At 42.2% G+C, this 23665-nt stretch overlaps 1 protein-coding gene across 2 annotated transcripts; it reads right to left on the bottom strand.

The window, feature by feature from the left end:
- Positions 1–317: 317 nt before the first annotated feature.
- Positions 318–23646, bottom strand: LOC104926594 (nardilysin). Of its 2 annotated transcripts, none has more exons than XM_027275098.1 (33): positions 23576–23646; positions 23092–23181; positions 22836–23061; positions 22067–22319; positions 20330–20411; positions 19309–19462; positions 17691–17764; positions 17451–17546; positions 17133–17255; positions 15109–15166; positions 14378–14451; positions 14133–14202; positions 13808–13885; positions 12196–12316; positions 10734–10792; positions 10386–10440; positions 10197–10301; positions 9838–9961; positions 9462–9548; positions 7753–7872; positions 7577–7628; positions 7029–7179; positions 5751–5878; positions 5357–5519; positions 5080–5111; positions 4709–4847; positions 4567–4614; positions 4427–4479; positions 3424–3507; positions 3094–3184; positions 2712–2828; positions 1260–1349; positions 318–1172 (listed from the first exon to the last, which is right to left on the bottom strand). In XM_027275098.1, exons 3-33 carry the CDS (start codon positions 23021–23023, stop codon positions 948–950), a joined length of 3294 nt encoding a protein of 1097 aa, XP_027130899.1. In that variant the 5' UTR covers positions 23024–23061; positions 23092–23181; positions 23576–23646; the 3' UTR covers positions 318–947. The 2 variants fall into 2 exon arrangements, with proteins under 2 accessions (XP_027130899.1, XP_010738780.2); XM_010740478.3 differs by having other exon boundaries at positions 22836–23058.
- Positions 23647–23665: the final 19 nt, after the last annotated feature.

Below are 23665 nucleotides of genomic sequence, written 5' to 3'. Positions count from 1 at the left end.
GCAACAAGCCTTTTCCTCAGGGAGAAGAAGGTGGAGAGTCTGTGAGTAAGGTACAATTTACACACAAATTAAACCCCTGGAAAGTAAAGAGCTGGCGCCAGCATGCAAACAGTATTGACCTCGCCTCTGAGCAAGCAGTGTCAGAAACGTCAAAATAGTGTGAGCGCAAATTCATTACACCTTTAGTGTGAGCTGTTAGGAGAAAATTCATAAAAATAAACTCAATTTCAGGCTTCGAATCGCACTGGTTTGAGTACACAGTCACCGTGAAGAGGACTCAATAGGTTCAAGTGTGTTTTCTGTAGTCGGTACATTGCTTCACTCGTTACTCATCAATTTATTTCTTTGCACAGTTTCATTCCATGACATGATCCAGGTCAGTTAATAACAGTAGTGCACAGCAGAGCTTCAAATCCAGCACACAGTCACTCAAAAACACATTTCTGGAGTTCAAAGGACTCGGCTTTTCCGCAGTTTTCACAGTTGATTTGTGAGTGTGTGTTTTTTTCTTTAAAAATGGTATTAATCTGAGCTCCCACACATACAGTGACAGGGACAGGGATTTGCAGTTGTAATAGCAGCAGCAGAGCTCAGAGAACCAAATAAATGAGAGTTTGATTCAAAGATTTTCAGTCAGTGTGGGGAGAAATAGATCCCCACACTCCCCGGGTTTCTGAGAATACAACATAATTAAGTGTGAGAAAGCAGAATAGATTATCAGTTAGCTAAAAAGAAATCATCACTTCCAGGCTTTTTGCTTATGCACACAGCGTGGTTAAAATCTACAGCCGGTGCTCCGGAGACAGAATCCAGGTCCAGAGCCGAGCCGAAGCTTTTTCAGCCTTACTTCACCTCCACATATCATATTATAAGTGCCTGCATCTCTAATGAAGCAGTCCCTGAACGTGGTTCAGCGAGAGGCAAAGCACAGCCATCTGTCTCACAGTTTATTCCAGTATCTTGTGGTAGGGGAAGAGAGGGAGCCCTCCGATGAAAGCAGGAATGTCCATGATGGCTACGGCGCCTGCCATCTTCGGTGAGGCGGGCAGGAAGGTCAGCTTAGACACCTCGCCATAGGTAGAGCCACTTATATCCTCCCCTTTGCCCTCCTCTCCTTCTTGTTTTTTACCACCAACCTCCTCATCATTCTCTTCAGCACCAAATCCCACCACCTTTGGGAGACAGGAATACATTTAGTGTGTTGCTACACGCACACAAAAGTGAAACACGCTCACACACACGTAGGGGAAATTGCTTACGTGCACGCTGAGTTTGCGGCTGTTCTGTCCTCGATGTTCTTTGTACCAGGAGACCAGCTCAGTCCTGGTCATCTGCTTCAGAGCCTCGATCTGAACACAAAGAAACACTGATGCTAACGACGCTGGAAGGGCTGAATGACAGCTGTTAGCTGACTTGACACGAGGGGTCATTTGGCGGATGGTTCAGTCTCAGGACTCGGCAGTAGGCAGCAAATTTTAGCAAAATAGTTCTATGTCTCTCTCTTTCAGGGTTATGCCTAGTCAGGCACGGTATTGGTTGAAGATGCAGTCACATCTCTGAAAACAAAAACACGTTTGTTCTGTACACGTGACATCTATTGCACGTCTGTCCGTCCTGGGAGAGGGATCCCTCCTCTGTGGCTCTTCCTGAGGCTAAAAGGGTTTTTTGTGGGCAAGTTTTTCCTCACTCGAACCGAGGGTCTAAGGACAGAGCGTGTCACTCCCTGTACAGATTGTAAAGCCCTCCAAGGCAAATGTACTTTGTGACTTTGGGGTATACAAATAAAATCTGATTTGATTGATGATTGATGAAAAAAATGGTAGAAAGTTTCTCGCTGCTGGACAAAGCCGAGCATTCGAGACATTTCCCTCAGAAGTTGGTGGAGACCAAACTAAAGCTAAAAAGGAGAGCAAATATTGCATGTGGAGGGACGGCATTGATGTTTAGTGTCTACAGCATGTGTGTAAATTAGCAGTTCCTAAACTGTGTTGCTACTACATGTTAAAATGTGATAGAACTGTATGTTAATACTGTGCATGTCAGCTCATTTGCCTCCTAGTAGATGACATTAATTTAACTGTGATTAAACATACTCAATTTGATAATAATAGGATTGTATATTGTATAGCACTTGGAACCAGGGTTCAGGTCTATTCTGTGTGTTTGACACAAAACTCTAAAAAAACAAAACACCACAGATGTAGCCAACTAATAGAGAATGCAGTAACAGTCAATAACACATTACTGCCTTGTAAAAATGTATGGAAATGTGGTGAAGTTCAGTGGTTAAGATTAATGTGAGAATTGGAGGCGAGGGAATGTGTTAAAGGTCCAGTGTGTAGGATGTAGAAGCATCTAGCAGTGTGTAGAGTTGCAGATTGTAACTAACTGAATACTTTCCTTTTTCAAGCAGGTAAGTGGGTAGGTGATTTTTATAGAACTCACCTGTTCAAGTCATATTAAGGCTTAAAGTTGGTTTGTTTGAGACATCATTCAGCCCGCCTCAGGTCTGCTGATGATCCTCAACTTTACAGATTTTTTTTACAAGAGCCAGAAGAGGCAGGACTACCAACATGATGGCAGCTAGTGCCAAATTTCTGAGCTTCAAAACGGCTCTTCAGAAACAAAGTGGATGCATGCATACATTTGTCTCTTCGGCTGAAGATGTGTGTGTGTTTGTGTGTGTATATGTGTGTGTGTGTTGTCCTCACCTCTCTGTTGAGCCTGTCAAACACATACTGCTGTGTAACCACCTCGGCCCAGTTTCTGTCCACCTCCTCCCCAAGGTGTGTGTCTTCACACTCCTTCAGCTTCACTAAAGCAGTCACCTGTGTACAAAAACACACACGTTTAGTACGCTGGGTTTCACCTTATCAACACACTGTTTTGACTTCCACAGAGTATTTGAATATTTTAAATGCAACAGCGAGATCTGGATGTGCAGTCGTGGTGAGGAGATGGAACTTAAAGAACAACTTTTGACATTTCTAAAACTTCTTGGTTATGGTGCGTTTGCTGTAACTTTTCCATAACATTAAAAAAAAACAACAACAACTCACAAATACACAAAATAAAACACACACAGGCACAGACCTGAGTATTAAAGGCCTCCTCAGTCAGCGAATTGAGCTTCTCCCCATATGAAGCCAAGAACTCTTCAATCTTTAACTCCACCAGCTCCGTACTGAGAGAGAAAAGTTCATGAGAGGTAAGAGACATATTATAGTCTATAGGGTTTGTTTGATTCTTTTAGTCATTTATCAGTTCCTCCTGCTTCTATTTTTCAGGGCCAGATAGATAAATTGTAGCTTGGGTTTGGGTGAACAGTAAGATAAATTATACCTTCGATTTTAGAGAGCAGTTAAGATAAATTGTGTCTTCCTTTTGGGCGGATGAAGGGTTACATTTGTGTTGCAGACTCACTTGAACTTGGTGGCCTGTGTTTCCACGGTGACAGAGAACCCTAGAACGCCCGAGGTGTTTCTGCAGGTGGGGTAGACGTGATACCTGCGGAGGAAGACAGCTCGGATGAGAGATGTCGAGGAGCAGATAAACAGAGAGGGAGAGATCAAAAATAACTACACGAGAAAGAGCTTTACATTTGTCAAAAGTAAATGTGCCACCGGTCACGACTTTCTCTGCTTCTCTATAATAAAACTGGAATTCAAATCGCATACAATCCGACAGGAGAGACAAAAAATCCAGCAGTTTTATTAAGTTCAGCACATGCTGGAAATGCTGGAAAGAAGGTTAGCTGTCGCCTCGCAGCCAGAAGCTTCTCCTCGTGTCTGCGTGGGTTCTCCCACAGTCCAAAGACGTGCAGGTTAACAGGGTAAGTGATGACTCTAAATTGCCCATAGGTGTGAATGTGAGCATGAATGGCTGTCTCTGTGTCAGCTGCCCCCGCAACCCTGATAGGGATAAGTGGTTATGGAAGATGGACGGATGGATAATAATTCCCAATAAAGACAGAAACAGACGTGTGCGCTGAATCAAAAGTAGATTTAGCAGCATGAAGGTTAATCATAACAATAAGGATAACAATACAACATAATGCAGGCAAAAAGATGTGACACAAAATGACAATTCATATCGAAAGACTCAAGAAATAAGAACAGAACACTCAGTATATATTGGCCTATATACTGGACATGTTATTCTATACACTCCAATATGAAATGAATATGATTTCTTAAGAACATTATGTGTTTAAGAATGCAGCCTGAGCACCTTTGCACAGTGATATTGGAGCAAAATCCACACAGAAAAGTTTTATTTTGATTCCTCAAAAATCCACTGTCAGCCGATTCTTTGGTAATCAGAGAATTTTCTCCTCTAAACTTGATATCTAATATAAGATGGTCTCTAAATAAGAACATTCAAAACATAATGGGATATTCTCAAAAGTAAGTAACTGAACACTCACCCCAGAGTCTCTTTGGTCCGGAGGAAGTCAAAGCAGGGTTCCTCCATGTGCATCTGAAAGACAACAACAGTAAACTGAGTCGAGCATGGAGGAATTACAAAATGGATGTAGAAAAATAAACACAGCCCTTCAGCACTCACCACCAGCAGCTCCATCAGTGTGTGCTCCCTCAAGGCTTTGGGCCCAGACTAGACAACGAGAAGAGAAGAGAGTGAAATAGGGCACGTAAAAAATAAACCGATATATAGAAAGTTAAAGATAGAAACGATTTGATGATGGTACCTGGTAGTAAACGGTGACCTCGGAGTTGGCGTCTCCCTTATTGAGCGATTTAACTTTGCAGATGTGCTGCTTCAGAGGAAGCTCCACCACTCTGAACATCACCGGCACCTCTGTTGGCAGCTTAGAGAAATGTAACTTTCTGCAAGGGGGGGAGGACATAGCGGGGGGAAGGAAAGTAGGTAAGGAGGTGTGAAGGAGAGGAAGAAGGAAATAAAGGAAAAAGGCACAAGTGACAAAGGTCAAAGGAAAAGCATGGACCGAACAACTGAAGCTAATGCAAATTACTGCGTATCGCGGCAAACAAAACCCATTTGATTGTATAGTATTGGTGTTCTGATTAAGGAGTGAATTCAGTGTAATAGCCGACTTACTCTGTGACATACTGGAGGAACTGTTTTGACTCCTGCGGAGACAGCACAATAAAGCATAATGAACAGGTAGCGATAAGAGAGACCGAGAGCGAGGAGAGGAAATCAGAAAAACACGGGATCAGTGTCAAGTACACTCAGAATCAATTGACGCAAGTGCATGAAATGAACCACATTAAACGATTCATTAACTAAACAGCTAATTTTATTGTTAATCAATCTACTTGTGTGTGTGTGTGTGTGTGTGTGTGTGTGTGTGTACTGCCTGCCGTCCACTCACAGCGCTGCTGAAGTTGCCCTGAACCAATCCCTCGGCGTAAAGCTCGGCCCTGAAATTCTGGCTGAACTCCATCAGCTCACTGCTGGTCAGACCAGCTGTCAGAGCCTGACACTTCTCCACCATGGACCAGCGAGAGTGCTCCAAGATCAGCAAGCGCACGTCCCTGAGAAAAAGAGGAGCGAGGAGAGGGGTGGAGGAGTGAGAGAAAAAGAGACACAGAGAGGGGGGAAAGAGGACGAGAGCAGAAGGGTTTCCCCCCCATTCAGGCCTGTCACACAATTCACCACTAGAAGGCATCATAGACTTGAAGATGAGTCAGGGAGTGAGATGGAAATGTCAGAGAGAGAGAGGAAAAAAAACAAGACAGGTAAGGTAGACAAGGTAAACAACTCACTTGCCGAGTTTCTCCGGCTTAATGAGGATGTTGAAGTAGGTTTTCTTGAGCTGCTCTGCGAACATGCTGAAGACGTCAGGGGAGGCAGAGAAATCAGCCAGGTGGTCAATGATCAGGTTGAAAAGCAGCTAAAGAGAGAGAGAGAGAGAGATGAAGAGAAAGACACGAAGACATAGAGACAGACAGAATCACCATCATTATCATGTATAAAGACAACACACACACATCTGTGTTTGTGTCGAGAAAAGATATGTTCTATTCTTCGTGACAATATGCCTAACTAGCTGGGCAAGTAGCAAGAATCTTTGTATATAAATAATTTCCTAAAAGAATAGTTTTTGGAAATATGCTTACTCACTTTGCTGTACGAGATAACCTGTTAATGACTGAGCTTTGCAGGTGCTAGAAGCCACATTTTGTTATTCTTGCACAGAGCCAGGCTGCCTGTTTCTCCTGGTTTATGCTAAGCTAAGTTAACCGTCTGCTGGCTCCAGTGACATATTTAAAAACACACAGGCATGAGTGTGGTATCAATCTTCTCAGCTGAGTCTCAACTAAAAAGAGAAAAAGCATATTACCCAAAACGTTGAACCGTTCCTTTGATACTTAATACCGGATTGTGACAAATACCAGAAGGTAAATAACCAAAATGTGCAGTAATCCTTATGATGCATGATCTAAAGCTTTTTAAATGATTTAATACCATTGATAGAGATGTTATTTACCACTACTAGACAAAAGATACATTTTAATAGAAGTTGGTATCAGATTGTTACTCTGGCTGCCTAAAATAGACACATGTAGCCTAGTCTATACAGTCGTCCCTCGCTATAACGCGGTTCACTTTTTGCATGCTTTTTTTTTTGCGTACTGTACAGTATGAACGCGCATTGTGTTCTGCGTCCTAAATTGGCTAAGGGAGAACCACACATGTGTTCTGCGTCCTGATTAACTAAGGGAGTACTGTACAAAATGTGTGTAAAAAGGTGTATACAAGTGTACTTAGGGGCCTTAAAACATGTATAATAATTGTAAAACTTACTTTGCGGATTTCGTTTATTGCGGGTTATTTTTAGAACGTATCCCCCTCGATAAACGAAGGACCACTGTATTTTAAAGACTTCACCTTACACACATTCACTTTTCAGATATGCACCACTGTGAATTAGTATACTGTAATTAACACATAATGTACAACTGAGCCATACATCACCAGAAAGACTGTTTACTAATAAGTGTGTGGTAAATCGTATCTATCTGTGCTTTCCATTCACTCACAGGCAGTTTGTGGTTAAATCCTTTGACCTTGATGACCAGGCCATGTTCACCGGCCACCAGTTTATACTCTAGCTGGGCCACTTCAGCCTCGTAGGCCGGCTCTGCGAGGTTGTGGCCTAGTATGTTGACCAGCAAGTCAAACAAGACCACACTGGAAAGAAGAAGAGAAGGGAAATAAAAGAGTGGAGGAAAGTAAAATAAAGAAAGGGAGGAAGAGATAGAGGGAGGGGTGAAGTGAAGGATGATTTGCAGGGCGGAGGAGGGAGAAATAATAATAGAAGCAGTGCAAGATAGAAAAGAAGGAGAATGCACGAAGTAAGAGCAACAGTGAGGAAGGTAACATGGAATGAATGGAAGTAAGGAAGGACAGATGGTAAGAGAGAAATAAAAAGGAAAGATTGAAGAGACGAAAAGGACAAAGGAATGAACTCGAGGACGAGGGAGGGGGAGAGAACAGATAAAAAAAATAATGAGAGATGGCAGTTAATCAGTGTTGCGGCAGAAAACAAACACTATTTTCACGAGGTCATATCTGAGCCTGAACTCACTTCTTAGCAGACTGCTGGATTACAGGAGAGATTATGTGGAATCTGATGTAGGCTGGAGCAAGGGAAGAGGACAAACGAGTGTCAACACCGCTCTAATGATAGTAAAAGTCTTCATGGAAACATCTTGCATGCTAAATGCTGCACACGGTACAGACACACACACACACACATTTCACCTTTAGGGATTTTGAATTTGTTGTCCCTCTTGTACCACAGGCAGCCCCTGTCGCTGTCGGCTATCCGGACGGGGAACTCGGTGTCTGGGCAGTCAGAGGGCTTCAGGGTGAAGTCAGTAGCTGTACAAGTTCCACATAAACAATAAAACATCGTAATTCTACTCGGTGCAATTTCATAAATAATGTGTGAGTTTCAACAGTTCAATATGTCCAGTTTGGGATAAACTCGCAGGTAGTTGTCAAAACTGTAAAAGATATTGTCGCCCCCCCCAAATAAATGATTCAGTAACCCTTGGGCCAATAAGAGAAGACGCATCACCTCTCCACATTTTATCAGAATTGGCAACGTCTGTGTGCTGTGGCCTTCCAGAGTTCATAAAACAGAACACTTTGCCATAATGCATTGGCCCTTAAAGTTTGGTCAGAATTAGACCAGGGGAGTCTTGTTTGCCAGGTTTAATTAATCTAACCCAAGCAGTGGAATGTGTAAAGGTAACTGAACTCATGTACCACTGTGAAGCATTTTGGGACATTAATATTATAACAGTTGTTTTTCTAGATGGCATTTTAGCCACTGGCATATTACAGGAGCTGGCTGATACAGTATGCTGCGATAAAGCCCTGACACTTTCATCACCGGTGGGCTGATTACTATTTCTAAAAGGTGGAGCGCTCCGATTTTTACACATCAAAGTCTGTTTACAGGTGTGTTAAATCTGATAAACGGCCTCGAGCGATGTCACGCTATATTTGAACTCGTTTGTGACGGAGTTACATTGTGGGTAATGTAGGCTTCAAACTACTTAAAGGTCTTTCTAAATGTCGATCAGGCCAAACTTCATAAAGGTAGTGGTTTCTACAGTGTTAAATACATCTAGCTCGCTTCACATAAAATCAGTTTTTGGGTACAAAAACTACATAATACTTTTCCTTTCATCGTATGAGCTGACTGATGTTAAAGCTAGGATAGGTGATATTTTTTGTTGTATTTTTTAAAATTCTCTGTACATCTCTACAGCAATCAGTAAGTCCAATGTTCTGAAGAAAAAAAATTCTGTGTTTATTACAGGCCTGTGTCTGTCACAGGCCTGTAATAAGCCCACTACCTGTCTCTCTGCCTACATGCTCTCTGCCCATGCACTGTAAATGTGTTATGGTGGAGGGGCTTTGGAGGGAGGCCTGAAGGAAGTAACGTGATCTGCCAGGTTATTTATTGGCAAACTGTGCAAAAATATAAGGAAAAATAATAATGTCCTAAAATGCAAAATGTATTTCAGACTGGACTTCAATTACAGCAGGACCATTGAGGTCAGTGAAATGCGGCAGGTAACTGGGGCTGTAATAATTACTGATGTGCATACACAATGGGATTAAAACCGCTGACCAGCACTCTCCTCTTCAACACAAATAAACCCTAAAATATTTGAGCTTGAATTATAACACTTCCATTAGAACACTGGCACACAAGGAGGTGTTATAAATAAGAGAATACACTGACCAAACTGCTCCTCCATGGTAGGTCAATATATTAGATTAGTATATTTGTTAGACAGATGAATGGAGAGCAAAAGTACAAACTGCTGGAGTGAGTCTTGTCCATGATTGTCTCTGGACACTTTTTAGATACTTGCAGCAGTTTCTGCACCACAACAACAACATTATTTTTTTGTGCCAGCAGTGCAAAACAAAGTGCAAGTTTGTACACCCACCGATGAACTCGTTCTCAGCGGGAAGGTGGAGGTCAGTGTTCAGCTCCAGGTTTCCCGTCCACCGCTCCACCCACTCCTGCTGGATGTCTGTGTGAAGGGAAAACACGGTTTATATTCATGTAATAAACCAAGTGACCTAAAGCAACATATTTTTTCTGTTTAAACACTGTTCTCACACTATTGTTCATAATCTAAAAAGACAGAGATAAACGCTGGCATTTCTACCGCTGGCTGCCTGCATTATATCAGGCTGAATATCACCACACAAGGGGGAAAAAAGACAACGTATTCACTGAATGCCTACATTATGCGAAGGAGCTGTTACACTGACAGCAAACAAACACACACACACACACACACACACTCAGGAACACACCCTCCATGTTGTATTGTGTGCCAAACCACTTCTCCCTGAGGGGACACTGGCCCTCATGTTCTGGCGACAACAGCATCAGGTTGGCTTTCTCTGGAGTGAGGAGGGACAAGGCTGCACTGATCACCTACACACACACAGACACACACAGAAGAAAATATAGTCAAGAGGAGGAGAGTGGTTCTAATGACAGCGCTGACAACTCGTAACAAGAAGTAAAAATATTTTTCATTTCACATATCAGACAGAAAAAACACTTTTGAGTGACCTGTTTCATTACCATCTTTATCTAAAAAAGGAAATATAAGATTTTAGAATAAAACCCCTATCTGGTTCACTCCCCGAACTACTGAACTACTTACTTCTGGGTTGAACTCAAACATCAGCTGATCTCCTGTCAGGAAGTCGTCTTTAGGGAACAGCTGCATGTTCTCGCAGATGTCCTCGACGTACTCTATAGGGTCGATCTGGCAAAGAAGAGATCGCACTCAGTGAAAAAACACGTTAAATTACATGTAATGCTGCAAGTGCTTGAATGTGTGGATTCTTACTTGCTCCTGATAGTGGAACTCATTCGCTTCGATCTTCTGAATCTCTTCGTATATTCTGAAAGTACGAACAAACAAACAGAAATATTACCTTTTATTTGTCCCAGACACAAGCTCAGATGTCACAACATCCACACTCCTTAAGACAGATTAAGAAACATGACAAAAACAAAAATAATAAGCCTATAAAACTATAAATGAACAAACAAACACACCCAGCACATTATCCTGTCAATACCAAGTGTAATGCAGTATTAACTACCCCCCGCCACACAGACAGAATATGGAAGCTTTGTTTTCTTTTTGTACAACTCTGTTGTGTTTAGTGTGTGTGTGTGTGTGTGACAGTGCCTTTGCTGTGGTCCGAGTGTCTGCAGCATCTTCAGGTACTGGAACACCAGGTTAGTCACCTGTGAAAGACACACAGACACACACAAACACACGGACACTTCTGCTTTAATGAATCATTACCACGTTCATTTTGTTGCCTCTTTTTTAGACATTAATGACAGGGGGGGGATTTATAGTGCAGGGTTATAATCCATAACAATTACCACTGGCGTAAGGGAGCGGCTGCCAATCTCGCTGACCAATTGTTATTTGATTACAGTCATTAGAACGAGCTACAATCGTTTGAAAAAAGGTGTCTTCATTTAAATACTAAACAGAATGTAATGTGCGTCTTTATTCGCCCTCTTTTGGAGACTGAAACATGCAAATGAAAATGTCACATCCGCCTTTGTAGCAATTATTAAAACTGTGAAGGACAGGGTGCTCGGTCCTCACTAATCAGTTTGACGGGAAGAGAAGTATGGCGTCATAATTGCTATGGATGCAATAGGTTCATGTCACCGAGCATTGACAACTTTGTACACACTAGAGTGGCATGAAGCTTCTTCCTTTAAAGCGCTAAAGGTTTGCAATCTGAGAGGCTTTCGAATTTAAATACATAAAAAATACATTAAATAAATTAAATGATTACAAAGAAAACACTGTGTTTTATTATTATCATTTTTATTTATTCATATTGTCAAATAACTTCCAACGGCAAAGACGTTCTCATCCAGTTCCTATGTTGTGATGTTCCCGTCGTACACACTTTATGAGGGCTGCTTCCACTTATACCTCGGCCACCACATTCATCACATCACATCACTTCTGTGTATTTTTAATGTATTAACTTGTTACAAGTGAACTTCAGGTGTGCCACGCACCTCTAGCCAATAAAATACCGAAAGTATCTCAGTCGCTTGGCGCGCTCTGCATGCCGAACTTGGCTGCGTTTCACACGCTGTGCTACAAATCAGAACTCTCTAAATAAAAGAGAAGCTGGTGAAGTGCTCTTGATCACCGCAAACAACATCCTCAAGGCCGTCGCAGCGTTTATACAGCAGTCGTCAGTGCAAGTTTGTTGACTGGAAGCACTTTTTCCGTTACATTTTTCCGATTAGAGAACAGTCCTCCTGTTGAATGATCGCCAACCGCCTCCGCTTTTTAAACACTAGCATTGTCATAGCAACAGATAGCACAGATGAAGTTACCTGTTGTATTAATGAAAGCAAGGCAAAGAGGCCAGCTGGGTCCATGCATGTCTAACTTACGCTGTCTCTGCTGAACAGACTGTCAAGTATGTTATGTAGCATACAGACTAACATGAAAGAAAACACTGATTCTCTTTGATGTGACAACAAATGAGTTGGATTACGTGCTGCTTGACTTTTGCTCGGGCCACAGCTGCAGAGTTTCTATGCATCCAGATGATATAACAACAACAAGAAGATGAGATGAGTAAAAAATGAGATATTTTCGTTACCTGGTAGAAGTTTTGGAAGCCTTCATCGGTGAGGGTGATGGAGATGGAGAAGATAGAGTAGGTGGTGTTTTGGTCAAAGCCGGTTTCGCTGTTTCCTCCAAACAAAGCCAGAGCCCAACACCTACACGCACAGGCACAGAGGCACTTTAAATGTTGAAATGTGTTCGAGGCAGTAAGTAGAAAAGATGTCACGTCATGCTTCTTGATTGCACACGACGCTTTTGTGGTCCCCGTGAGCTAGAAACGTATCCCAGAATGAGGAAATAACATGTATCATCCTGTTATGTGTCCCGCCTTGCGTAGCAGCTTCTCATTCATTTCAAAATGAAAAGAAACTTGCAGAGATTTCCCACTTTCCTGAGCTGGGTAATCCATCACGGCAAACATCATGTCTGCTTTTATCTGCATGAAGAAATGTTCCAGCGAGTACGATGATGCACTGAGAGGCAAAGGTTGGTTTGAAAAGTCTGCACTGCATTACCAAACGAGTGGAAATGATGTTGACTGTGATGGATGACAAGTGAGTTTAAAATCTCTGAAAGGCTGTGCGGAAATGAACTGAAACCAGTGGTTGGAAAAAAATGACATGAAAGGAAGTATAGTGTATTTATTCTGTTGTGTAGTAAAAGCACTAAAACCTACAAAAAACTTTGGTATGGTCCTTTAAAATGTAATGGCATCATCCATCAATTTTTTAAAAGATATATATATTTTTTAAAGCTTTATTTGACAGAGATAACTGAAGAGTGACAGGAAAGTGGGAATTGAAAGAGGGGGATGACACGCAACAAAAGGGCCACAGGTTGGATTTGAACCCTGGGCCTCCGCAGCAAGGACTGAGCCTCAGTACATGGGGGGTGCACACACTGCCAGCTGGCACTATCATACTCATTTTCTTAAGTGCTTATCTTTGTCAAGGTCACATGGCTGCAGACAATCCCAGCTGGCATCGGGCGAGAGGTGGGGTACACCCTGGACAAGTAGCCAGTTCATCACAGGGCACAGCGAGTTAATTAACCTATCAACTTCTTCTTCTTCTTGTCTTTGGGCTGTGGGATGAGAGATGGACGCACAGACCATTCCCTTATTTCACTGAGGGGGGACCACAATGGTCCAATTTTAAACCAGCCTCTGGGCCGCTGACATCGTTATTATCTGAACTCAATAAAAACCGACCACTCCACTGCCTCAGCAGTTTGTTTCTACTGGGAATTGTGAGAGAGTACACTCAAAAGTTCAGTGTTGTCATTTATCAACAACTGAAAAAAAAACAGCACACACAGTAAATATGATATTCTATCAAATGTTCTAAGTGGTTCTGATCATTAAGGGAGTACTGGATGAGTTCTTGGTACTGGGACTACTGGCAAATCACTTTGCCACTTAACAACAAGAGGCTGAAAATGCTCTTGTGCAACCACATACAGAGATAAGAACGTATGAATCACTCGGTGGAGTGGGCTGGCAAAGTGTATATATATTGAAAATCGGGCTCCGGCACTCAGGGCATCGCTCAGAGCTTGAAAAAGCTCATGTATACCCGGCAAATTGAAGACCTTTTAATTGGGTTTTGGAGTGCCCTCGAATCAGAAAAACAAACAGACAAACTCACTTCTTTCTGAGCACTGAGAGGATGCTTCCTGTGCCTTCATGGCCAATCAGCCAAGAGATGTAGTGGAGAGGCTTGACTCTGAAAAGAGGAGGGAAGAACATGAAAAGAGGAAACAAAAAACACTGATGCGATCCCTCTACAATCAGGGAAAAGAATGGTATCTTTTGGCTGGTTCTAATTCTTTGTTTATATGAAGAGGCACCACTCTGGGAAAGGAGACGGCAACAAAGAAACAAACAGTTTCTTCCATGCGAGGGGACAGAATCGTCTGTTATTCTATATCTAATTCTGCATTTATGTGCCCCATATACTGTATGTAGCTCACCTGTAGTATTTCTCCTGAGGTGGGAGAGCCCAGGTGATATTCAAAGCATGAACTTTCCTCACAGGGACGACTGCAAACACACAGACACACAGTTAGAGGAGAAGATCCATTTTGGATTTGAATGACTTTTACAGGCAGGTAAAGAAGAAACCCCCTTAATTTATTCAGAGGTTGAGCAGCAGTGCTCTACAGAACCAGAGCACCAGGTGTGTTCAGTATTCAGAGATGCAGACGAAGATCAGTACCTCTGTAGAGCTTGTTAAAAGCTGCTGTGTCAAAGGGATCCAACATATCAGAGAAATCTGGCTTCGGCAGCTTACTGTTGACACAGAACAAAATTACGTAAAGAAAAAGTGATGGTCTTGTATTAGTTAATATCAATTAAACAACCCCAATATGTCACTAAACATGTCCTAAACACAGCATGACATCTATTTTCTTGAGTTTTTTTTAAAAGAAATCAACAGAGAAAACGCAATTATTCTTTACATTTCACAAAAACAAGCGAACTCCAAAAATGTTCACTTTTCATATGCTGTTAGCTTCATGAAAACACACTTAGTTCATCTAAAAAAGGAAGTTGAAGATGCTTGAGAATATTTTAGAAGCTCATAGATGAGAGAAATGTCATCAGCCCATACGGGAATGTGTAATCCTTAAAGCATTAAAATCTGGAGGTTGACTGGTTTTCACAAAAAAAAAATAAATCTGCCGCCAGTGGAGTGAGTCACAAGGCAAACAGAAGTAGAGATCTGTAAGAAAAACACTAATTTAGCTCCAATTTTGTGGGTTGATGATGATGATGATGTTGGAAAAACATGTCGAAAGAGTAAAAGGTAAAAAAAAAAAAGGAGAAAGGGACGGAGGGAGGGAGGCTTGACATTTACATTCCAGCAAAGACTCACAAAGGATAATTCAATGTTTATCACACTGGCACCTCATCACAGTGACTGAGAGCCTCTTCTCCGATACTCACTTGTTAGGCACCTTGCTGAAGATCTCTCTCACCCACTCCTCCAGAGTGTCCAGCTTCTCTGAAGGACAGACCGAGTGAAGGAGGATGAATTAGAGTCTGAGTGAGTGAGTCTCAGTAATTCTGGACGAAAACTCGTGTTAGTGTTTGCCTGTGTGAAATGTATTTGTGAGGAAGAGAGTTTCCAGTTTCTGTTTTTACGTTGGTGGTGGGGCAACCTGTTTTGTTTACACGTGTTTAGATACAATTTATGCAATAACCATTCAATGTATTCCATTACATGCTGTAATTCTATATAGTAGTTTCATTGGAACTGGCACCGTAGAACAATATGCATAATATATTTTGTCTTATCGATGAAAGCCTTTTCTGTTGACTGAGCTCTCTCCTACATCAGCTGTATCGACAGTATCAAAGTTAGGATCAGTCTGAGGTCACATGACCATCTTTCTTTTCTCTGAAAACCCTCCTCGCCCTGCGTGCAGTGTGAGATCAGATCGTAATCGAGCGCTCACAGCATGATAGAAAAAGGACAGCTACTGAATTTATTCTTTAATAAAACATCTTCAAATAAATCTTTTCAGCCCCGGGTTTGTTCGGCTGCGCGCTGAAAACGGAACGAGCAGCTCAAGGTGAGTTTTTCTGCCCACAGAAAACGATGCTTGTGTCATTAAGGTGGATTCGGTGTTACTGGGACGCCCTCATTGTTCCCGCTGCTAAGAACAGGTGTTGCAAATTCAACCAGGACTGAAATCTTAAAAGAAATAATAGCATAAAGATAAAATTTCTAATGGATCTGTGTGTAATGTGAAAGTTAGCTTTTAAAGCAGGTTTTCCTTCCAACCGAACAGCAGCACACCAGACTTGACTCATTTAATCACCTGATCTCAGCCTTCAGATAGTTGATTGGTCAAACTGTGTGCTCTTGGTTGGTTGGAAGGAAAACCTGCAGCCACACCGGCCCTTTGTTGAACAGTTTGGAGACCCCTGTTTTAAAGTGTTTTAGTCTTCCAGCTCATTGTTTTGGACTCTCACAGCTCTCGTCCAACAGGAAAGCACGAAAAACTCAACTGTTCGCTACCTGCCCAGCTCCAGACATCAGACAAAGTCAGCAACTAGTTGGTGAACAACAACTCTTAGCAGCTAAAGAACCAAATGTTTGCCCCAGGAAACCAAAGACAGAGTTAGGAGAGTGAGAAACTGCTCATTAATTTTAAGAGCTAGCCATTTATATGAATTCTTACACCGACGGTGAGGCCTTTAGGGGCAATTTGGGGTTCAGTTTCTTGCCAGAAGACACTTTGACATGCCGACTGGAAGAGATGGGGATTGAACCACTGATGATCTCATTAACGGACGACCTGCTTTCCTCCTGAGCTACAGCCTACGACTTCTCAATAAGTTATGTCGACATTGTGTTTATAGCTCCAAGATCAGGAAACACATTTCGCTATTGGTAGTAGTTCTCAGTAAATTGCTGGTAATGTATGAACTTTATCATATGAGTAGATCAAGAAATCATCGTGGCACCTTTGCATCACTTCACACCGGTTGATTTTCATGCAGCTGAAGGAGAACGAGCTGAAGTAGCACTGGAAGTTTTCAACAAGAGGCCGATGATTCTGCTGTTTTTATTAGTTGAGTTATGAGTTATTTTCTCAGCACAAATGTCAACACTAGTCATCATTTCACTTGCAGTGCGGCAGTTAATTAGCTGTGTAATATTTTCGGTGACAAAATGTGTGAGATGTTTAGTCTTGTTTTTTTTTTTTTCTGGACTGTTTGGAGAAACACTGCGATTCGAGTTGATTCAGGAATAATTGAGCACAGTTGGCTGAACATGGATGAAGAGAATCCTTATTAGAGCTGCGACTAATGACTAGTTTTACTGCCCATTAATCTACAGATTGCTTTTTCAATTATTCAATTCATTCGTGGTGGCGAAATAATAGAAATCAATTTAATTTCTGTCGATCTGCTAATAGACTAGTTCTTGATGTATAATAAACAGAATAGATTTTCCTGACCTTTTGACTGCACCGCCAGAGTCATGTAGTGGGCAGAGTAGTGTTTCTTCCAAAAGGCACGCAGCCGTTTATAGACATTGATCTTCTTCGTCTTTGGCTCCTGCTTCAGCGTCTGGGCATTCCCTGGTGTTGTCACGGGTGAGCAATCAATTTAGTAAAACTATAAAACACTGTAGAAAATGGTTTACAAATGCAGGGATATCAGCAAGAAAAGGAGACATGGCATCTGTCTCAGCGTTTCTGTTTGTTATTGCGGTACATACCCCAAGGAGGCCCTGTGTGTATTATGTATCCCAGCGGTTGTGTTTACCAACTCACCCCAGCAGAACTTGCCCATAGGGTGTCCAGGTTTAGCCAAACTGCCAAACAGCATCTCCTTCCTGTGGGAGTCCGACGGCTTAGCCAGCTGGTACTCTAAAAGATAGAAAGAGCGATGGTAAAAGTCGAGGCGGCAGAAAAAGCTGTGCAAAAGTGCTGCATGAGGAGAGCTCAGCGATGTGGCTGATGAAAAGTTGAACTCTCCGTTTTAAATTTAACTTCTCACGATGGAAGACTCACCGCTGTCAACAGCCTCCACCTCCCTATCGATGGCGTCTCGGATCATCAGGGGGCAGATGAAGAACTGAGCCCACCTAAGGAGGTGACAAGACAAAGAGGCTATAATCAGGGGCCAGGGAGAAGCCAGACAGAGGGGACACAGGTCAGACAATCAGATGTAGACTGATACACACCACAGACAACAGAAGAATGGCCACTGATTGAGGCGGTCATGTTTGTCCGAGCCTGTTAGTACATATCAGGAGTCTGTGTTACATCACATCCCGTCGTGACCCGTCAGATTCTGACACAGGAATAAGAATTTCCGTTGTTTTGCCACTGTTAACAATGTTTAATCATGCTTCAACAATTCATTATTTTGACAGGTATAGGGAATAAATTGGCCAGAAAAACACAGGTGGAATTAATAACAGTAACAGCAGCTCAGCTCCATTAGGTGTCCTCCCCGTAACAGTGACAGCAGGACTTCCCCTAAGTGGAATGCGGCTATCATTAATTCACCTGCGAGTTTCCTGCAGTAAATGTCAAAATGTCTCCTGTGCAAACTGTCCATTTGGACAGGGGCACAAATGTTTGTTAACAGGTATCAAAATAAAGCGTGCAATAAAGTCGAATTACAGAAGTTGAATAAAGTTACAGTGGAAAACGCGGCTTGCCACTGCGATTAAAAAGTGGATGTATCTTTACTCTTGCTGCACGACCACAAGCGGAGGTGTTAACATCCACCGTTGTTATGGTAGTCGTCTCTGGACAGCCAGAGCTTTATGATACTACTTTATATTCATACAGAAACTAGGCACAACACAAAAATAGTTTGTTTGGAAAAAAGTAAGCAAAAAAAGTGTCTGTTACTAATTCCAGCTTTACTTTGCGCTGAACTAATTTAACATAACCCCTCATCGATCCGATCTCGGCTCAGAAAACAAGCATTTTAAAAGTTGTTTGCTCGGCGTCTTGCAGACAGAACGGAGTATGAATTATGAATGACAAAAAAAAGTATGAATTCAGACGCCTTACAAATCCAACATCGTGATGTAGTTATTTCAGCATTCTTTTGATGAGTTTATTGCAATCAAAACACGGACAAATGTTTGTTTTGGATTCACACGTTAGTACGTGGGTTCAGCGATTCATAAATACTTATGCACGGATACACATAAATAAACCTGAGGTCACATTTTAACCACTAATTTAAGGAGTGTTTTGAAAGTTTGCTATACATTGCAAAGTCTAACTTTTGAACTCTTGAACTCTGTCATCGCATCAAGGGTGTGAGAAGGTGAAGGTATTTTGGACTTACAAATTGTCCCTTGAAGTTTTACATGATTAATTAATTAACAAGTATTAACTGAGAACTTTCAAGGGAGTTTACACAAAACTTATTAAATGGATTTATGAAAAGTTGGTGCAACACAAGCCAAACGTGTCCTGAATCCAGAGTGTCCAACATAGTTTGTATGTAGTAACTGTTTTAACATGCCTTAAATGATTATTTTGAGTCTCTCCTTTCCTTAGTCATGTGTGTTGTGTTGATCTGAATCTGAATCATCTTTTGATTGTCAGTCCACTGAGTGACTGCTGTGGAAAAAAAAAAAAAAACCTTCTGATCCTTCCTCACCTGTCAAGAGCTTCTCTGAAGCTTTTCCTCTGGACGTCAAACTGGAAGACAGTCCTCTCGCAGTCGGTGGAGGCGTTGTCGCTCCCTCCATGCTTCTTGAGGAAAGCATCAAAGCCGTTTTCTGAGGGGTACTTCTCACTGCCCATGAACACCACTGGGGCACAACGGGAAAACAGTAGGGGTGAGAAGAGAGGAAGGACCGGGTGTAAATCAAAAAATGAAGGGATGTAAAAAGGAAAAAATGCACAGGAGCTGCTTAGTGATGCACCTTGCATTTGTGGTTCTCTTTTTATGTGGACAGCTGGCCAAACACAGACAGCGCCGTATTATATCTCCTGCTGAGCCACCATGGAATCTGAAAGTATTTTTTTCCAGATATGGCTGTAATAGATATCTCTAAATGTTGCTGTTAACATTTGGTGTCAGTTTTGATGATAGGCTGTAAAAATGAGCCAGTCTCTCTTTTCAAACGGACCATTTAGGAACAATGTTCAACAATCACATCGGTAGAGGAGACGGATATAATAATTTCTCCACTGACAGTTGCATCAGTAGACCGGAATGCAATTCAGAAGATATGTTGCATTTCGAGGGAAGAGAGCAGGGGGGGAAAAAAAGTCTTAATGCAACAAGTTCCTGCCTGTTCCCTGTTGCTTGGTGGAGGGTATTTTGGGGGATGTCAGAAATTATTAAGTGAAGCAGAAGTAGACAAAACAGGTTAAGGAAAATAGGGTACAATAAATAATTTAAAATAGCAATAACTCCTGGAATGAATTAGATATGGTGGCTGAGTTTTTCCTTGCCCAAATCCAGACGAAGACAAAAAGTCAGGGGACATTTGACTCTGAGACAAATGTTTGATGTGTGATTTTTGGGCTATATAAACAAAACTGACATGACCTTGACTTTATGGGGCAGAGAAAATGTAAAAGTATCTGTGGGCAAATTAACCCTTGACCGAGCAAAGATGAGAATTTCCTTTTCAAAGAGAATACTTAATCCCCTTTGGATGAATACTCACTGTGTTCCAGAAAGTGAGCGAGGCCAGGGAGGTCACTGGGGTCGCTGAAGCTGCCCACTCCAACACACAGCGCTGCTGCAGACTGACACACACACACACACAGGACACCAAGTTGAGAGTGTGCCTAAAAGTCTGGTAATATTCTATAAATAAATATAATAAATCCACTGAAACAACCTAAAGCAAGAGCTTATTCCTCTGTGCCGCAGACCGTAAATGATGCAATTGGTGCTTCATTCCTTCTGCTGTGGTTTATTTTAAGTCAACCCTATGGACGTCAGCCTGCTGCTGTAAATACTCACCCACAAAAACTAACACAGCATTCACTCCAGTTTAAGCACTGTTTGATCAAAAACAACCTTTTTAGTGAACTATTTACTTTGTTAAAGAATCAAATTATGTGTTGACGTGGAGTTGCAGACTGCAAATGAATAGTTTTTGTTCGTTTCATGTCGTTTTTCAACAGTGAGATAAATATAGTATGTTGCCAACCTTATTAAGCACCTCAAGCTCTGTATGCATGGATGTGTTAGGTGCAGGTGTGGTTAAAAAGTGTGTGAATTTAGCAGTATTATAAATAGATTTTTAGTTTGTGCTGACAAACCTTTTGCATAAATAATCTGCATGTGTTATTCCAGCACAAATGTTAATGTGATACACAACTAATGGAAGAGCACATAGTCGCTTTTTGTTTGTTCCCGGTCCAAATCTGATGTTTACACGAGTATATCATTTTACACAGTACTTTATTACTCCCTGTAGTAACCAGCCAAGAAAAGACAAGATAAGAAAGCGAAACCGAAGTGCAGGTATAGTTTCACCTGCCTAAGGTGAGCGACTCCTCCCTCTTCCCTCAGACAAACTTTGTGAGGAAGAGATGGTGGTTTGCTCTTTCACTCTTGCACTGACTTTGTGATTCTATTTTCCAGGTTAGTACTTGGTCAAAAATAAGACTAATTCCTGCTGAAGTGTGTAGCGATGTATTGTAGCTGTGATGAGTTTGTTTTCGATATGTGTAATTAGCATAATAGACTGTAAATGTGTATGTGTGATGCTGTGTTTCTCGCTCCCTTGCGTGTTTGAATTTCAGTTTTTGAGATATCCTGACATGTTATGACTGACGGTTCATGTTAAAGGAAGATAGGACGACGGGGGATTATTCCTAAAGTTATACATGAGCAGTTATGCGTCCGGTTTGTGTTTAAAGATGCATTATAAGTTGAGCAGTTGTCCCTATGTGTATTATGCTTCATGGTTTTGGCTCTAAAGTCATTTAAATACTCATCCTAAGCCAAAGAGGGTTTGTGATTTACAGTATCACATGAATATAGTGGTGGACTTCTTGAGTTAAACAAAACAAATTACTCTGAAAGTGTGTGTGGAAGACGCCCACCGACGTGTGGAAATGCAGAGATAACTGTATTGATGTATTTGAGTTTAAACTAACAAATGGGAATTGAAACTGAAACGTGTTCACACTAGGGGATGTTTACTGTTTTATGCCATGTATTTGGAAATTTGTAATAAAGAGACAAACTTTGTAAGGAAGAGATGGTGGTTTGCTCTTTCGCTCGCTGACTTCGTGATTCTGTTTCCGTGGGGTTTCATTAGCAGAGAGTTGAGAGCAGTGAACCCCAACAAAATTCATTTGTTACTCCAGTTCTACACATTGAAACTCGTAACATTAACACAATTTTAGTCTCCTGAAAATGAACGTTAAAAGCGTCTCTGTGGTACCTGCTTCTCTGCATTTCTTTTCTTCTTCGTCCCCTCGTCGTCATCATCTTCATAATCACCATCGCTCCCCTGCTCGTCGTCGTCTTCCTCGTCATCTGATTCATCTCCTGATTCATCGTCCTCCTCTTCTTCTCCTTCTTCTTCCTCCTCTTCACCGTCCTCGTCTTCGTCCTCGTCTTCATCTTCAGACGCTGCAAGGCCGCTGTAGTCTGAGATGAGCAGAGCTCGTAGCCCGTTGTCCAGCACGATGTACCTGGGAAGGGACGGGGGTGAAAGACATCTTTGAGAAACTGTGTCATTTCATTTCACAGCTTTCATTGTTTTCTCATTTCGCAACAGGCTGTTAAATCAAAAGTCGATTTGCAAGACGGCATCTTTATACCCTGTGAGACTCTCTTGTTCTGTGCCTGTTTCACAGCAAATTTCTCTGCGTTTGCCCCACAGAGGCCTCGGGCGTCGGCGTGTGCTTATAGCATGAAATCGTCCCATCAAACTACAATAATACTGTACTGATCCAGCTGGAGGCGAGGCTCGATATCATTGTTTGGATCTGGGTTAGTGGATCTGGGTCATTTTCCCCCAGCACTTTCACGCTCGTGAAAACGGGAAAGTAATACCCTTACATGTGTATCACTGCGCATAAAAATCAGATTAATAACAATGACTGGGAATAAAGCACATAACAGAGGTAGATAAATCATGCAGCACGATGCATAATTGGAACACTCTGGAGAATGGATTTAACTTGTGCGGTAGAGGTGTTCTTTACCTGTACTGTTTGGGGTCACTGGGAGACTTTATTATCTCGCTGTCTCCAATATTATCCTCTCCTCCACCTCCACCATCACCTGCAGCGAGGATCTCCTCCCGGGACACCGGGTCTGCATCCTCTGCTGTGGCCCCCGAGCATGAGGAGTCACACACTGGGGCGTTTCTGGATTTGTTTGTCTGCGGCATCCTCGGCTGAGATGCTGATGATGATGATGATGATGATGATGATGCTGATGATGATGCTGATGATGATGCTGATGCTGATGATGATGAGACTTTGGCACTGCAGGCTGACAGCAAGGCGCGGTAATTTACTCCTCAGGACGGAGACACACCTTGTCAACCTGAACACAGCAATGATGAAGAGGATAGAAACAACACACACAGGTTAACCTCAGTGGAAGAGGCCCACACACACACACACACACACACACACACACACACAGCAGCCAGCGCCCACAATACAGCTATTCACACACGCTTGTCTGGTGGTTTCGCCTCTATTCAGCTAAAATACGACCCGGCCCGGACGACCCCCCCACCTCACCTCGACCTGTAACACTCACTAACGCACAGGTAGCACAGGTAAACAACGACACACAGAGAGAAATATGCATAAAAAAACATAAATAAATAAACGTAGTGATTTAATATCAACAAACAACAGCCGGGCTCGGTTCGAAACTTTAACAAGAACTTCACGAGAGCCGGCTCGCGGTGTTAAAAACGGATGCGTACCTTCCTCTCTGCTGACAGCGCGAGGGGGGCCCCCCTTCTCCACGTGTGTGTGTGTGTGGAGCGCGAGCGTGCCAACAAGCAGCGATGTGA

Source organism: Larimichthys crocea, chromosome XXIV (genome assembly GCF_000972845.2).
Source record: "Larimichthys crocea isolate SSNF chromosome XXIV, L_crocea_2.0, whole genome shotgun sequence".
Classification (NCBI taxonomy): domain Eukaryota; kingdom Metazoa; phylum Chordata; class Actinopteri; family Sciaenidae; genus Larimichthys; species Larimichthys crocea.
Note: the sequence above shows the minus strand (reverse complement) of the source record. Positions and strands in the feature narration are given on the sequence as shown.

What these genes read in the sequence shown, in the direction of transcription:
- LOC104926594 (XM_027275098.1), bottom strand. Translation starts at nt 23,023, where the DNA reads ATGCCGCAGACAAACAAATCCAGAAACGCCCCAGTGTGTGACTCCTCA. An exon ending in TATGGGCAAGTTCTGCTGGG is followed by an intron (nt 17,256 to 17,450) that starts GTGAGTTGGTAA and finishes TGACAACACCAG; the next exon opens with GGAATGCCCAGACGCTGAAG. An exon ending in TTCCTCCAGTATGTCACAGA is followed by an intron (nt 4,848 to 5,079) that starts GTAAGTCGGCTA and finishes CCCCCCTTGCAG; the next exon opens with AAAGTTACATTTCTCTAAGC.